The sequence below is a fragment of the Alosa alosa genome, chromosome 11 (genome assembly GCF_017589495.1).
Source record: "Alosa alosa isolate M-15738 ecotype Scorff River chromosome 11, AALO_Geno_1.1, whole genome shotgun sequence".
In the NCBI taxonomy this organism is placed as follows: Eukaryota; Metazoa; Chordata; class Actinopteri; order Clupeiformes; family Clupeidae; genus Alosa; species Alosa alosa.
In genome coordinates, this window is record NC_063199.1 from 9,241,440 (window position 1) to 9,259,236 (window position 17,797).

General features: G+C 44.1%; 1 protein-coding gene across 2 annotated transcripts; it reads right to left on the reverse strand.

Moving 5' to 3' along the window:
- Positions 1-223: 223 nt before the first annotated feature.
- On the reverse strand, positions 224-17,184 carry LOC125303019 (leucine-rich repeat-containing G-protein coupled receptor 5-like). 2 transcript variants are annotated; one of them, XM_048256478.1, is made up of 18 exons: positions 16,907-17,184; positions 12,379-12,450; positions 11,489-11,560; positions 9,931-10,002; positions 8,394-8,609; positions 8,182-8,253; positions 5,692-5,760; positions 5,522-5,593; positions 5,201-5,272; positions 5,041-5,109; positions 4,387-4,458; positions 4,155-4,220; positions 3,924-3,995; positions 3,463-3,534; positions 3,095-3,220; positions 2,567-2,691; positions 2,231-2,311; positions 224-1,976 (listed from the first exon to the last, which is right to left on the reverse strand). In XM_048256478.1, the coding sequence occupies exons 1-18, from the start codon at positions 17,140-17,142 to the stop codon at positions 943-945; spliced, it is 2,670 nt and encodes an 889-aa protein (XP_048112435.1). In that variant the 5' UTR covers positions 17,143-17,184; the 3' UTR covers positions 224-942. The 2 variants fall into 2 exon arrangements, with proteins under 2 accessions (XP_048112435.1, XP_048112434.1); XM_048256477.1 differs by having other exon boundaries at positions 2,231-2,314.
- Positions 17,185-17,797: the final 613 nt, after the last annotated feature.

Here is a 17,797-nt window from a genome sequence, read left to right on the forward strand (position 1 = left end):
AAGATATGTGCTCTTCCAAATGCACCATAGTTATTCCAAGATATTTCTGACCCTCATGTAAAAATGATTTCATCAGCTTATCATGTTATAATGAACTAGTATTGATTGTTGCTTCATAGCGCTGCAAACTACTACAAACTGGCAAAGATGTCTATGAGAACTGTTTGTCATGGTGCTACATATTGAGGCATCTGCTGTTCAAATGAACATAGAACATAAAAGCTGAGGTTGCAAAAAATATATTTACAATATAAAATTATTTGTGAGCAAGAAAACATTTACATTAAACATTAAAAAAATGGGTATTTTATGTGACACTGTAATCACTATGTGCCATGAAATGTACAGTAAATCCCAAACTCTAAGCACTTTAATACTAGGCACTTACTATTACAGAACACCATCCTACCATCTGCAGCTCATGTTTACGTCCAAAAGATTGACAGATTGTCTTCATGTACTGAACTTACAGCACCTAACAGGTACAACAGGTATACACTTCCTCCTATGGCCAGGTGGAACTCACGTATGGTCTCTTACAGTCAAGATAGAGTTCTTACAGAAGGAACACATCACTGAGGTAAATACCTCATCAGACACTTGGCAGTGGACGCTCCCATCTTTTCTACACGCCTCAGGTCCTTTCCACCTGGCTTCAGCCTCTCCTTTGTGTGTGTGTGTGTGTGTATGTTTGTATGTTTGTGTGTGTTCCTGTTCCCACCACTGGGAACTTAGCCTAGCTGATGGACTCCTCGTGGCCTCAACTCCCAGAAGCCCACACATCCTCAGGTCACCTGGTGGACTGAAGACCACAGCTTCAGGGAGCTGAGAGAGAGCGAGTGTTTCTCCTCAAGAGCCACCATCTGAGGCTGAGGGCGAATGCTTAAATGCTTATCAGTTTCGTTGTATGTGGGTTTTTTTTTTATAAAAAAACTTCTTCCTTTAGCAGTGGGATAGGGGACACCGCTCGGCCGTGCACGCCAAGCTCTGCTGGGACGGCCAAGCGCTCGCTGGCACCTCGGATGTCTCTGTGACCAGCGACTGCGTGGAGTTGCATGACTTCTCCGCCGTGTCCAAGTCGACTCCGACGAGGCGGCTCCCCTTCAGAGAGCACAGGCCGCTCAGGTCCTCTCTGAAGTGGGGGTTGAGGAGCATATAGAGCAGGGGGTTCATGCACGCAGGCAGCGGCACCACCACCAGCGCGATGGACTTGACCACCTCGGCGCTCACGAAGGCGAAGTTGAGCAGGCCGGCGAAGGACAGGAAGGCCACGGGGAAGAAGAGCAGGCAGTTGGCGAAGAGGAGGCGCGCCGTGTGCTTGACCCAGCAGCAGTCCAGGCAGTCGGCCTCTGACGGGCCCTTCCCCTGGTGGAGGCAGTAGAGCCGGACGTGAGTCACCGTCATGACAAAGTAGCACAGGGAGTTGAGCAGCACCACGGTGACGCTGAAGACCGCGCCAGATGACTCCCCTGTGGGCATGGGCAAGCAGAGGGAGTTGGCACCGTACTCACCCACGCGAACAAGGGGTAACGAGGCCACAGTGGCGGCCAGGAGGACACAAAGGACCGCCACGAGCCTCGTCTTTCGCGGCGCCCGGCCAGCATCCACGGCTTTCAGGCGACAGAGCAGGAAGCCCTGCTCCACGGTGACCGCTGTCAGGAGGAAGACGGACGCCTCCGTCGAGAGCACGGATAGGAATGCCACGAGCTTGCAGCCGACGCCGCTCTCCCAGAGCGCTCCATACTCGGCGAAGGTCAGCGCGTCGGCCATGGCCAGAGCACCGCTGCACAGCCCCGTCAAGAGGTTGGCCAAGGCCAGGAGGCCCACCAGCTGCTTGGCGGACGACTTGATGGCGGCGGACAGGAAGATGGTCAACAGCAACATAGCATTACAAACCACGGACAGGAGAACGATGGCCCACACACTACTACGGATGAGCCAGCTCCCAAACAGGTGGTCACAGGGCTGAAAGGGACCTGGGAGGGCACAACCACCAAACCAGTGAATACCTTCTTGTAAAGATTAATTTCTACACTATAAGTATAAATTGACCCTTGTGATATGTCCAAAATATCTAATTTGATAGATAGATAGAAACAGTAGATAGATAGATAGATAGATAGATAGATAGATAGATAGATAGAAACAGTAGATAGATAGCTATTACATGTATAAATTATTCTCTATAAAATTAGATGTTCATTTAATTTGATGTTATTTTTCCGCATACCTGGGGCTGGAGAACACTGGATGGAGTGTACTGGTTTGTGATTTTCCTCCAGTTCCAGGAAAAACTCCCCAAACTCTTGCTCTTCTGACAAAACGAGGGTAAGAAAACAAAGTAGCAGAAACATTCGTTAATCTATTTATTTGGTGAACAAACTCACAAACACAAGGTCAACGGAATACATTTCACATGATGCAGCAGGGAGGCTCTGTCTTGTGGGAAAAATGTTGGTTTGTAAAAACATGCTTCAATTTATGGTAACAGCAATTTACTGCCGTAGGCATTTTCATGTCTTTTTATTATTCAGTTATTATATACTACAAGGGTCTCAAAGCGCACCTTGGTTGGACATGATACCAGTATCCTTTCGTCTGTAGCCACTCATCTCTTTCATGTCACCAAAGTCTCGCTTTTCACATGAGAGGAAAGCGCAGCACTGGAAAGCATACGGCACCTCCAGGACCCTGAAAAAAAACCCCACACAAACTCACTCTTCTAGCACTAAGACACGACTGTAAACAACCTTATGCTCATTATTATGTTGTCATTCAGCATTCCTATGGCCACGTTACGTTTATGTGAAACTATGACCATGACGTATTTGTATTTATTGTATAATTGTTGGCAGGAGGGAGAAATTTCATGGACGCCTTGGACATTGTGACATTTAAAACGCTTCCAACGTCCACAAACCAACTGGCACCGAAAGCGCTGGAGTTTTGATTGGTACGAATAATTAATATGTTGTGTTTCCATTTTGCCTCAACCACAACCCATTATCCTAATTCGAATGAAGACAGTAAGATGTGCTGACTTGCAGCTGTGGCTCCCTCAGCCTTCCAGGGGCTCATGGGCAGTGTGCAGTACCTGAGACTGGGGAACTTGTGGGGAGAGAGCAGCTGCCGCAGGGCCTCGTTGCCAGCCAGCCTCAAGTGTGTGAGTGCAGGCAGCCCCAGCTCAGGCAGGGAGGTGAGCTCGTTGGAGGTCATGTCTCTAAGAAGGAGGAGGAGGAGGACAGAGAGAGAGAGAGAGAAGAAGCTATTTGTTGCTGTTGTTAACGCCGAACAGAGCTGTGCCACTCGGATTTCTCACTCTTTCTCATACTTTCTTTCTCACACACACACACACATACACACTCACACACGCAAAGAGCATATTAATATTGGCACGGAGAGGTGTGTGAGGCTCTACGGGGGCCCCACAGAGAACAAAGGGAGAGTAAACACGACCCTCACAGTTTGATTAATGATGGCAGATAGGAGAAAGCCAGTGGGTCCACCGAGCGCAATCTATTCCATGCCAGGTCCCTGGGCAACAGAGAGAGAAAGAAAGAGAGAGAAAACAAGTCAGACAGAAAAAGACGTTTTGAGTCTGTCTGAGACACAAACCGGGAAACAGGCAGCAGGCAAAGTAATGCAGTTGCAATTCGTTTTCATAATTGGTAGTAAATTCCTATTAAAGCAGCCATAAGTCATATTAATTGGGACTGAATTCCAGTAGATGTAGAAATATGCTGCCAATTAAAAAGACTTATTGCAGTGTTGCTGTACTGCTCAACCTTTCCTGCCTGTTCCCTTTACAGCCAAAGAGCAGCAGGCTTATTAAAACTTGCCACTGTGGAGGTTAGGGAATTGAGGCACGTTGGCCTTAAATTCATGATATTTCACAAAGGGGGACCACTGCTCAAGTTACTCACAAAGATCTGAGCATCGATAGGTCCTGGAATGTGTCCGCTAGCACTTCCTGGATTTCATTGTGGTTCATATCACTGAGAAAAACAGAGGGCGAAGTTAAAGAAACACTACTCTTGACACTACAGTTCAACAACCGTATCAGCAGTCTCAACTGCCCAACTGAAGGCATGCACAAGAAAATAAATCAAGGGATTTCCGTTTCAGACAGGTCTACTGGGTGTTTCTGTACTCACATTTTCTGCATCCTTCCACACCCACTAAAGCTGGGGAGGTGACGGATCTGATTGTACGACAGATCCCTGGGAGAGAAAAAAAGCAGATTCACCCCATGCCATCAGGTAACATAAGACTAAACCTACAGGTTAGCAGTAAGATTTGTTTGATCAGCATTTAATCAGCTCACAACTGACAGCCCATAGTTCCTTAACTGCATCAGTGTCATTCAGCACCAAAGAAGGGACTTACAGCACCTGGAGGTTGGCTAACATCTCACAGAAGGAACTAGGCAGCGATGTGATGCTGGCACCAGTGACAGCCCTACAGAGAGATGTCGCAGCAGGACACAAAAAGAAGCATAATTATTAGGATCAGATGGGTGTGGTTAAAAAAAAAAAGACTAAGATAACCTGAACATACTTTCAACTGCACTGATGAGTAACATTTCATTACTCTCACAGCTACAGACATAAATCACTTCCTAAAAGACTACACCATTCTTCAATAAGAACAGCTAGTTAGCTGTTAAAAAACACAGAGTTCATCTGAATTTTTTGGACCAAGCTGGACATATTTGCAGGCAGAAGACACGGTGTAGAGGCACAAGATGAAAAGGAAATGCAATGTGACATTGTTGTGAAGTGATTATTACTCCCACTTCAAACATTCTTCTGTAAATATATGTGACATTTACTGAATTCCTCCTGTCATTAGAACCAATTTGTCAATTCTGCACTTTATACCACCCTGTCTGTACGGGATGCTACGCTGGAGAACTTTGTTCCATCCTGTGCTGTACATGGCCTTAAATGCAGCTCACTGTAATTTTACGGTCTTATGTTTACACAGTACAAATGACCGTATTTAAGATGAGACACTGCTCAGAAAGTGGACAGGACTTACAGACTCTCCAGATTATGTGTGCCTGTAAGATTTGGGAACTCGGAAAGCTCTGTGGCTCCATTGAGAGACCTAATGACACAGGAACGGCATAAACATACAATCACTGTTTGAGGAAAGACAAGCAAGATAAACAGAAGCTCATCCGATGAGACACACTTACAGGGTTCTTAGCTCAGGAAGATTCTGGAAGGCTGACTTGCCGACGAATTTGATGGGGTTGTTGTAGAAGAATCTGTTAAAAGATGCAATAAAATCCATTAATCATATATTCCAATGCCTATGAATAATGAATGAATAAAGTTTTCAGACATATTTGAAGGTACAGAGGGTACTAAAAGAAACTGAAACGTGTGTGTAAACTAATTAGATTGTCCTTGGATTTCTGACAGCGGCTGGCTCTGAACAGAGCTGGCCTTGACCCGATCAGTTCAGGGCCAGACTGTCTTGTTCAGGATTCATTAATGGCTCAGTTATTACTTACATCGCAAGTAGAGAAGGATTCCCTATGAAGGCATGTTCAGGGATGGCCTGAATGCTGTTGCTGTGGAAAGCCCTGCATGAGAAATTGGTTGACAAATGTAAGCTTGGGGTTCTCAACAGTGTATTGGCCAATGGCAATTGTAGCTTTGGCTCTCAAAAAAAAAAACTCACAGTTCTTTGAGATTAGTGAGTGCTCTGATAGCAATGGGGAACTCACTCAGACCATTATAGTTGAGATCCCTGTGACATGACAAAAAAAACAGCAACTTAAAGATCATACAGCAATGTACTTTCTACTTTGGTGTACGGATAAAAACATTCCCATTGACAAGCAATGTCAGTGCTCCAGGCAAATTGAAAATGTACTATACTACTATTAAAAAAATAATAGGACAAAATCAGGCTTTAGTGAAGTAAGCCAGCGCAACTTTTGACTGGACTTCTCACTCGATTCTTTTGAAGCAGATGCACGTAAAGTGAGAACTATGATACCTTTTGTCCAAGCACTCCAAAACAAAAGGGAGAGAAGACTAAACAACCATTTGCATCCAGCTCCTTCACTGAAGCATACTGAAGCCTGTTCTCTACACACTGTCTCACGACTAGGCTTCCTGTTAGTAAACACTGGGTACCGTGAGATTGCCTGTCAGTGATTAGGTATGGGGACTGCCAGAATTCATGTCCTTAGCCGTTTCCATGTCAAGCCTGCTGCTGTAAGGTCCGTACCATGCAACGGAAGGTCAAATTGAGGGTGAAACAGTGACATTTCCTTCACACGCCTACTTTCCCAGAAAACTGTGCCTCTGCAATGAAGAATGTGCACAGCAAACACTACAGCAGCATCTTGACTACACCAACATAATGTATTACCTCATTAATAGGCCAGTTTCAGAAGCTTATGTGACATTTGAGTTGAGTGAGACAATGGGATTTCATTGTGGTAAAAATGTAGGCAAATTATTATTTAAAGTAGGCTATTTGTATTTTGTATATGAATAGTTAATATCCACAATCACAAACTGGTTCACATTTGTTTTCTCCATAGACAGGCCTGTGTATTTATGATTGATAAAGTACATGTCTAGGACCTGATGGACTGATGATCATACAAGTAGGCCTATGTGTGCACCACTGACAGACATCTGGTGGTAAACAGGACGTCAATAGGGTCAGCATTGGCTATCATTAAACAGGAATACCAGCATTTCTTCCCATGTTTAAATGATTGAATAGCACATCCTGAATGTGGATGAGTGAACGCTATTAATATGTCGTGTTTGCCTCTTACTGCCGCGCAGAAGAGTTAATCATTCCCATAAACGCAGTCCTCTCTCCAGGGCTCCTTACACGCTCTAAAAGTCATGGTTGCTGGACGGCTGCCGGGGCGCAGGTGGCTCTGCGCTGGGGTTCAGCTGGGCTGCTTGTTTAGCTCGACCCGTTTCAAACTTCCCGGCATCTACACAGACGGAATGAGTTCCCACACGCTGTAAAAATACCACTGAGGTGGCATCACTGCGACCCAGACACAGCCGGTAAGTATGAGTACAGCCGGGGGGAAAAGACGTAAAGAAATGGAATAAAGGTAAAGACGTTTCATTTGACATGACGACTCTTCGGAGAAATCGCTTCAGAATAACTGAGGTCTGAGGGCTGTTTAGATGTTGTGTGGCTTGTGAACACGAGGCAAACATGTGCAGATCTAATTGTTTTAAGGTGTTGACCACACACCGAGATGCTGGTGGGGGAGAGTTTGCTATTTCACTCAGTGAGTCACTCAGTTTCAGTAGCTTGAAGATCAGTCATGAAAAAACAAAAGCACTCTCGACTGTTTGCTGGACCACTTATTGATGGAGACTATGAAAGATGTCAAAATATTTGTATTGTATTGTATTATATTGACAAAATGGGCTGGTAGGCCATTCCACAAGTGCTGCATTTGGCAATTAAAAACACTCTCTCTAGTCAAATGGTGAATAAAATAGTAGGTTACTGCTTCACAGTAAAATGAATTATAAGACGCCAAGTAGTGTACCATTCCTCTTAATGGGGAAGTTAAGATAGAAGTCAGTGTGAGCAAATGCCACAAATTTAAACATTAGTCTATCCACCTTAAGGGACATACAGTTAAAAAGAAAACCCAAAAGGCTTCAAACTGAATTTGTTTGCAAATAGCTTGGAATGGAATGGTAAATCCAAAATGCTTCAGACAGAAAGTGTTTTGGAATGCACTTCACATGCACTGGACAGCTTGTTGAGAGTAGGCTGAGTTATGACCTGTTTGACCAACCTGTGTATGCTGCTGGTGATATGTTTTGTTTTACCTATCATCATCACTTCATACTGTGTTATACTTCTGAGGAGTTTTATCAGCTAACTAAAACTCATTACTGAGAGTCTATATTAAATTTATGGGGGTAGGTTGCTTGTTGATTTATTTATTTATTTATTTTTAATCCAAAGCCAAAGCTACTGCAAATTCCTGAAATCAATATAAAGGGAATGGGACAAAGACATAAAAAAGCAAATTCTACTCTTACTGTGTTGACTTCATGTTTTGTGCCGTTCAATTAAATGAAAAATAAAGCTTTGTGACAACTTAACTTGTAAAATATGACTGTAATCAGCTATTGTACTTAGTCAGTTTATAAATATTAAACTTACAATGTTTCAAGACTCTGCAGTCCATCAAAGCACTTCTCACCCAGTGAGCTGATTTGGTTGTTATGGAGATGGCTGGGAGGGGGAAAAAGATCAAAGTAATTGACATTTTACATCTACTACGTACATCTCACATTAAATATGAATTGGAGTGACAAGCTCATAGTTGCAGCTACTGTTCCAACATCAGTTTCTCCAAAGCCTTCTGTACTCACAGGACCACCAAGCTGGAGAGGTTGGCAAAGGCGTAGTCTGGTATGTGACTGATTCGATTGAGGGCAAAGGTCACCGCCTGCAGGGACGTGAGGCTGGCCAGGGCTTGGACGGGCACGTGGGTCAGCATGTTATCATCCAGCCACAGGTGGCGCAGGGCAGTCAGCCCCTCAAAGCAGCCAGGTGGCACCACACTGATGTGGTTGGCATCCAGACGTCTGGCACAAAGGGAGAGACACACAGCTGCCATATCAGCTTTACTGAGAGGCTCTTAAGTTCTCAAATTAGTTCTCAAGAGACTGTAAGGGCTGATATTATTTAATAATAGGGTCAATTTTGAATTGATGCCTAAGTGTACTGAAACTTCACTGCCCTATTAACCACACTAGCACTGACAAGTATGTAAACTAAGGTAACTTTAATCTGCTCTCAAGAATCCTGGAATAACCACTGAACAACTCCTGCATCAGAACTTTTAGCCAGACATATCTGATGGCTTTTGAAACTGGACTTGGGGGTGGGGGGGGTTTTCCATCTTTTTCACCCCTGCTTGCTCCAGTCTTCCACCTTCTTTTTTTCCTCTCTTGTCTGACAGAGGACGTATCCTCAAGCAGGGAGGTCTGCGCATTCCTCTGCAGCATGGTAGTAATTTCCTTCCTCTCTGGTGTTGACATTTGCTGTAGGGACAAAGCCTGTCTGACAAGCGGTGCTGGCAGCAGCCGCCGCAGCCATCGCCGGCCTGCGTCTGACGGGCAGGCCTCCGAATGATGAGTGCTCATAAACAGCGGTGATCGCTGTTTATCTTGGACCGTGCATGTGGTCCGGCCCCGCTCTGCACACAACATCAAACACGCGGCTGATTGGCCCTGTTGATTACGTGAAATCAGGGGTAAACAAGGTCAGGGGATGGTCAGAGCTGCGTGTCATTTGGGAACCGGGGATGCTTGATGGATGGTTGAGGCGAATGATGGGGCGCGTGTGTGTGTTCGAGCTTGTGTGTATGCATGTGTGTGTGTCCATGCGTGTGGTGTTGTGAAGAGGAGACAATGTGTAGTGTCATCCCACGTTTATAAAGCGCATGAAATATTTAGTTTGTGGCGTGCTGTCTCTGCTTTGGAGTATGTCATTTTTTCAATCCCATGGACATGTGGCTCTGGGCCTCTGGAGAGCTAAAGCGTTCAAATTGTAATAGAATAAACAGTTGAAGTTGAAACAAACCTGAAATTTTAGACAAGCTTCCAACCATGGGTGGAATATGCTTATGCCTGTCATCTGCGGCCTTTGGGGCTTACTCCCTAACATGGCTCAAAATGTCCTTGGTCATGTTCTTTTTCAACATAGGGCACAGACTGCGTGGGATTAAGGACCATGTTCTCTCACTATTATAAAAGAACTGAAACAACGTCATTACAGTACTTTACATTACATTACATTTGAGGACATATTCTGATCCATTCTGTTTTGTGTTGAGAAGATTAAATATATTGAAGACATGTAAACATGAATACTCTTACCCGTTCAACCATGTCTTATACTTACAGCGACTGCAGGTTTCTGAGACTCTGGAGAGCTTCACTTGGGATCTGAGTCAGTCGATTATTCTGCAACATTCTTTACGGAAACAAAGGACAGCAATAAGGAGCACACACTTTGCGGTCCGGTGGACATTTCACATTGAGACACTCACCTGACACATTAACCATTAACCGAGTTTCCAACAATTTCTGATAATCAATAGTAAATGTTATATATTCAGACTGATATTGGCTATATATATAATTCTTCATGATACAATTATATAATGTGAGGTTAATTGTGGCAAACATGTATTTTCTGTAAATATCACCCTAATGATTTCATGTATATGTTGGCTAGTTTGTTTATTTATCTAACAGCAACATGGGAGGTCCCAATTAGGCCTGTTGCATGCTGGAAAATAATGTTTATATCAGTGGAAGTAATTACGGTAAGTAATTCATTGACTGCATGATGCTATAAATAATAACTTATTTATAGCATTTATATTTTGGATCACATTTTAAGAAATATATTCACTGCTAGAACAAACTTGTAGGGGCATCTGGAACCTGAACACAAGCCATCATTTGAGCAGTGAGCTTGAGTTAAACTTAACCTCTAAATATCTTAAAATTGTTTGTGTGGTAAGCTGAAATAATATGTTTATAGTACAACACTTATAAGGAAATTAATTATACAAAATATACAAAATTCTTCAAAACACAATTTCCAGCTAGTGCATGGATCCTCTGTATACTTATTTTTAGACATTCTCTCTTGTGCCTGTAAAGCCCCTTTAATGCCTTTAATGAAATACGCTTTGTCATAAATCTTGACATGACATGTTGTGGCATAGTAGTAAACAAGTCAGTCTAGCAACAAGTCTAGCATCAGTCGTATCCCCTTAACAAAACACTGCATGTCACATTCATTTAGTAGAAATACTCTGTTATAGGCCAGTGCTGGGGAGGCAAAGGGATTGTTAGCGCAGGTATCCAGAGGCTGGGGACCAAGAACATGGCCTTTGTTACCTCCCCCCAAGAGTATGTGTGTGTGTGTGTGTGTGTGTGTGTGTGTGTGTGTGTGTGTGTGTGTGTGTGTGTGTGTGTGTGTGTGTGGAGGCCCTCACTAGTGTCGCTGCGGTTAGTTCATGCCATTTCAGCACGAGCCCAATCACTCAAGCTGCCCCGGCGTAACGTATGGAGACACTTCAGTGGAATTCTCCAAGCCCAAGTGTCACTCTCATTATGCTCCATGCTCGCTGGCTTTCGCTTGTCAAACCGCTTGCTCACACTGGGCTGCCAGGCCATTTGGGGGAGGCTCACTTTTTCCTTTGCCCTTCCTCTGTCTCCCCATGGTATACACAAATGAAATTTTATGGACTACAATGATTATGATTCTGGCAAGCCAAATCTGAGTTGTGCCTCCTTGACAGGCTTAGACATTTATGTAAATATATGCCTATGAGCTGTTACGGATCCATCACCACTAGAAAGTATTTGTCAGCAGATGGGTGATGCTTTCTCACATACACAGTACTTGCACAGGGCAGGTGGTGATGTTGTAAACTCATACTTACAGCACTTTGAGACTGAAGAGACCAGAAAAGGCCCCTCTGGGGATGTGTGTGAGGCCATTTCCAGCGAGTCGCCTGAGGGATGACACAGACAAGGCATCACTGTAGAGTGACCTTAGGATCGGAGGTAATGAACGTTTTGGTTACCATCTTTAAATAGCATGCATGAAGAATATGATCTGCAAAGCAAACACTATGTTGAATGACACTCTACTCTCATCTCTATTGTGTCATTTTGAATCTTAAACCGACAAGTTTATGAGCAGAAATGACAAAGCGACAAATTACTTTTTGCCCCCATTTTGTTGCAGTGAGTGATTATTCAGAGGTATGTTTTGTGACCCCCTTCAAACTCCAAATGCAGAGGCCACTTGGGCAGTAATTGATCCATCGGAAGTGTGCTCCAGGGTGTTGACAGACAAGAAAATGTAGAGGCATTCCTCCCAAAGAGGCTGGCCCAAGAATGGTCACGCATGTCATTTGACACTTGGTTGACTGGGTGTCAATTGACAGCGCAAAGAGCAGTGTATCTTGGCACATGTTGTTGAATGGCACTGGCATGTGTTCAATGATGAAATGTGGATCTCGCCGTGCAATTAACGGGCTTAAATGACTGCAATTTTGCTGACATTTGCCACAAGCACTTGGTGGAGAGGGCTGCAGCAGATTACATTACATTGGTAATGCAGCACGGCATTCGCATGGCAGTACTTCTATTACTTCCATGAACTCCTCGTGGTTGCGGGTGACAAATGCAGTGGTGCTGCTAACACGCAACCTCCCAACAAAAAATGAAAACACCATTACACCCAAACACTGGCTTGGATGCAGTGGATCCTGGCTCAGGGCCCATGCATTGGGCCTGCAGGCACATGGAGGGTAACACTACTCACAGCTCTTGCAGGAAGTGCAGGTTGGAGAGGGCACTAGCGGGCAGCGTGCTGAGGTTGTTCATGCTGAGATCCCTGTGGGGCGAACAGAGAGAGTGTGTTGTTAATATGACAAGCCACAACTGTGCTATCCAGCTGTTCATTCCGAACATTGTAAAGTCTGACTTCCTGGTATGGGGGATGGATGTTGGGGTGGACGTGGGGAGAGAGAGCAAGAGAGAGAGAGAGAGCAAAACAACTCAGCTCCGGCCAGGGCGAACGGCCGTCTCATTGAAATTCAATCCTGCTGGAGCAATGTTTTCTGGTGTTCTGGTGCACTGTGTGTGTGTGTGCGTGCTTGCTTGCGTATGTGTTTACGCGCATGCAAGTGCATGTAAGAGTATGTTGACAAAAAATACATTTCTGCACCACATCATATTATCATTGATTCATAACATCTTCAAACTTTAGAATCACAAACAACATTATTGGCCTTTATGCTGCACAGACTCCTTTATAGTTGCATTACCAGCGCTTTGCTCTACTCAATGCACTGAATACCACATTACCACATAACAATCTTCACCCATCCTGAATTTAGAAACTGTATAAGTAGCTGTTTAGCTCTGGTGTTGTCTTCACATGATGAGAATGGAAATAGTGACTGTAAGCATTACCCAGTGTACTATGGAAATAATGAACCAATCATTTCCAGTTACACAGTTTGGGCACAACTTGGGTTGTTTCCTTCAATAGTATTTCCGTTATTTGCATGAGAAGGTCTGTCTGGAGATGTGATCCTTACTCAGCTGAGGAGGGGAAAATAATGATGATGTGACCAACTGTGATGTAAATAATTGTGAGGTCTGTGTGTGGTGTGTGTGTGTGTGTGTGTGTGAGTGATTGAGGGTTCTTCATTGCCTGAAGAATTTGGTGCTGAAGAGTGTGTACTGGCTGCGGCCATGTTCGCGAAGTTGTGGCACAGTTGTGAGGCGAGAGGGGGGATTTAGCGGTGGTGATACTGCTTGGTCCTGATAGCACATCGGCGGCATGTGAAGAGCTGATCAAAGCATCTCCTTCTGCCTGCATCGTCCTTAACATTACATAGCCGCGGAGGAGATTAGCAAGGTGTTGTGATGTGAGGCATGCAACCTGCTGCCCCTCACTCATCGACACTGTGTCTGTTAACCCTTTAAGTTACCCACAGAAACCCCCATGCCCTCTAAACTGTGCCAGTCAGGCCTATGTTCATGTAATATATCAGTTCGAACTCCCAATATCAGTGGAACTGTTCAAGGTTAAAACCACTAAAACTTGTTGTATCACTTAAACTTTTGATGTATGGATGGTAAACTTGCTGTGTCATTTGATCTTTGCAGTTAGCCACACAAAGGCTCCCTCTAAATGCACCTAATGAGCTGAGAGGGGAGGTGGGTCTTATTGAGGCGAGGCAACACGATGCTTGAAAGCGGCACTATTTGAATTTGAATGGCCATGTTCTCCGACTGGTCCAGCGATCAGGGCGAAGATAAAGCGACAGGTGGTCCCTCGTTTGAAACATGAAGCTGCCGAGGCCTGAACAGCATACCGTGGACGCACTGGTCCAGCAGGGACACTCCTTACTGGTATCGAATTCAGTTAAGATAAAGCACCTGCATCTGAGCCCACCTGTCAAGTCTAAGCTCCACAGAGCAGGCCAGAGTCTACCATGTTGCAACCAGGCGTAGGGGGTGTATACAATTCAGGTCATATATTCACCAAATGGGCTACTGAAGAGATAGCCTACTGATATGCAAAAACCCTCTTCACACGATTTGCAAAAGCAATTTCATTGTGCATCCTAGCTTTAAATTCTCAAAATCAACATGTCAACATTACTGTACATGTCAACATTACTGTGCATGACAACATTACTGGCATTGAACAATCCTATGAAACTGCACACGTGAGTCCTTGTGATGCAGTGACTAAATATGGCTGTCATGACAAACCTGCTGTGACACCTACAGCATTCCACTCCACATGCGCTGAGGGCCGGGGAGAGAAGGGACAAGCGGGAAAGGGATGAGGGGTCCTGGGTGCCGCTCCCCTCTCCCTCTCCCTCTCCAATTCATGTCTTCCCCCCTGAAACCCCTCACAAAGACCCCCCTGTGCTCAGCCCGTCCGTTTAACCATTTGCTTGGCACGAATCTCAGGAATCTGCAGTATTTCCTTAGGAAATCCCAAGGATTTCACTCAGCGGCCCCCGGACAGGAAAGAGTTAAAAGGCATCCTTTCATGATCATGTACTGTATGTTTGGCGCCCTTTCCTCAAGCCTGCTATCCAAACATGGGAGAGTAAAGGACGTGGGCACAACCAGGAAAAGGAGCACAAAGAAGGCCTTGAGACCCAGAAAGGTCCCTTTTCCTCTGATTAACTTAACAAGATGGAAATCTGTGCTTTCCCTCCTTACCAATAAATATCACACCTACATTTGTTTATGCATGAAAATCAAAACATCAACTACAGACATGAAGTCAGTGCAGCTTGGCATGTGGTGACACTTTACAGTTACTTCATTAAAGATTTTATAGACTACCTTGGTAAAGGTATTTTTTCCATTAATAGGGCTATAATGTTGAAAGACTTAGTGTCTGCTTTAACCGTCAAATCTGATCTACTTTCTCCACGAAATAATAAAGGGAAGTTATATGATTGAATGGAATAATGAATGAATAAAAAGTGATTTCCCTTTGTTCTCACCAATTAAGTACCAGGAGGAAAGCTCAGAAGAAGTTTTCTGAGGAAAAAAAAAAAAAACCTTTGCTCCTCGAGCTGGCGCTTTGTCAAAGCTGTCAGCTAAGCCCAGCGAGCGGCTCTTGAGGACTGTTTAAACCATGCCTCTATTAATCTCGCCAAAGGGGGAAACAGTGGAGGGAAGCGTGCACTGTTTCTTTAGTGTTCATCGACTCACTAGATCTGTGTGACCACCTGCAGGGACTTACAGTCCATTAAATAAATGAATTCACTCGTGCTTGCGTAGTGCCTCTCTCCATTAACTAAACATCCCGAACAGAGTGCTGCGGAAACCTGATAGGCAAAGACGTGTCACCTGTTTGCTGGAGATTTCGAAAAAAGTTCATAAGTCTTCATCTTTCCTTTCTTGGCAAAATCCTTGATTTATCAGCTGGCTTCGTGACTTGCACACCTTCTCATGCCTTCTATCTAACTACTATGGTGGGGTGATTACTACCGGTGCTCACAAAGAAATGAGATAGGAAATCTCTTGTTTGGATGTTCCAGCAGATAAGGCAGGTTTGCGCACGCTCGCTGGACTGCAGTATTTATGAGAGTGGACAAAAAGGAAACTGTAAACACAAACAATCCTGCCTTTCTCGGGTGATGCCACTTTCTTTGGGCAGCCAGGTGTGCGGCTGCAAGTGAAAACCTGCAATCAAAACATTCATGTCTCAAGTGCCTGATGCTCTGCTGATAGCCACAGAAGTCAGTCCCTTTCTAATCGCCTTGGCTTAGTGTTGTTTGATGTCAGGAGGTCTCAGCAGTCCGAACATCATTAAAAAAAACGAATGTTATATGATTAATAGGCTACAAATGGGCTTGAAGTTAAGGTGATAATACATAAAAGTTGTGCAACTTTTTGAGCAATGTGGCTGGCCAACCACAGAACCGGTTCCATGTATTTTTTTTTCAGGTTCTATTTGATGATCATGACATTTTGCCTACTAGTGATTAAAATGGTCAATAAATAGATTGTTGGCCAGTATCAACAACAAAACTCAGAATCACAAAATCAGGAACATTGCTTAGAGACATTGCTCAAAAGGTTGCCTCATGTATCATCAACTTTAGACAGACTATCAAAAGTAGACTAAGCAGTTCTTCATGGCTGAATAAGCTTGTGTTTGCAGAAAGCCCCTCAGATGTTGAGCCTCCTAGCTCTTTCCTTCTGTCACTGACACACATGAATTTGCTGGCAAACACACACAGACTCTATCTCTGTATACTGTACTGTAGCCTATGTTGTCCATCACCAGCCCGAGTCCCTGTCCTTGAAACCATGTCAAATATCGGGAATCCTGTCTCAATAGGAAATTACACCAGCAAAAAATGTTTACGGACTTTTCTCATTTCCTGGCGCAAAGAGAAACAGGTAGTAAGCTACACCGCTGGGCACAAGGTAAACAAAACAGTTCGATCATAGGCAATATGTGTGCTGTAGTGTTCGTTCATTGTCAGCTTATGCTATCATTCAGGTCCTGGTGAATTATATGAACATAAACGATATCAAGAGGTTGAAATGGCAGTTGTAGTCTACAGCTGCTTCATAGTTTGTTTAGGCTACATCACCAACACCTCTCTTTTATTTTTTTTATTTTTACATGATATTTCAATAAACCACAACCACATTATGCAACAATATTCATAGCCTTTTGAAATAAATGCTGGTTGAAGTTTTGGGATTTCCTTTCATTCAGTAGCCTACAATACAGTACTGACATAGCTACAGTATGCTATATGCTCTCTGTCAATGTGATCATACAGAATACTTACAGGAATGAGGTAAACACGCTCAGGTTGGCGGGTAGAACTGTGAGCCCGAGGTAGGCGCAATCAACTCGTTGGAGTATGTCGTCGCTTTCACAATTACAACGAAAAGGACAGGCACTATCTCGCATTTTAATTCCATTTCCACTACATTCAGCGACTTCCAGTATAAACGGGAGCAAAATGACGCAGACGACTACAGTTCCCATGTTCTCCGAACAGGTAAAGTGTTGGTTCTTCATCACGGGCAAGTGCAGACCACTATTAGTGCTAGTAAACGCGTGTTGTCCACTTGGCTGAAGGTATTCGTATGTCCCCAAGTTGTGCACCTTCTGACGTCACACACTGTCATTCAAGACCACCCCAGAAATATGAAGAGGAGGATGCGGAGGGAGAGAAGGACTAATGACCCAGTGGTATGCACAGGCATTGAGTTCTCATGCGTTAAGGCACGTATGCAAACCGCATGCTAAAAAATGGGCAATCAATTCGCAAACGCTGTATGATTCTTTAGCTGCGTTTATTGTTAAATATGCATTAGACCTAGGCCCTACTGGTAATGTTTAACTCCTAATTATTAAAATATCACATTGAAGTGTAAGGATGGCATGATTGAAAATGTTAACTTTATACACAGTGAGGCCAAAACGCGGAATGCGTAGTACATTACTGCCATCTTAAGGCTAACAACGGTAATTAACCTGAAATTGAATTTCGAACGTTTTGGGGACACGCTGCATCCCAAAAGAACTTACTGGGCGGAGTGGGGCAATTAAAAAGCTCACAGATGTTGTGGTCAATAAGATAACCTGATCCTGACTTGTTTGGTATACAAAAACACAAGGTTCCATCCTCTTGTCTACAGAATATGACACATATTGTTTTCAGGACCTTGGA

Bases quoted from the DNA above. Each gene is read 5' to 3' on its own strand.
- LOC125303019 (XM_048256477.1), bottom strand. From the start codon at position 17,142: ATGAAGAACCAACACTTTACCTGTTCGGAGAACATGGGAACTGTAGTC. The intron at 2,692-3,094 runs GTACTGCACACT...GTTTTTTTTCAG, and splicing joins CACAAGTTCCCCAGTCTCAG to GGTCCTGGAGGTGCCGTATG. The intron at 1,977-2,230 runs GTATGCGGAAAA...GTGCCCTCCCAG, and splicing joins CCAGTGTTCTCCAGCCCCAG to GTCCCTTTCAGCCCTGTGAC.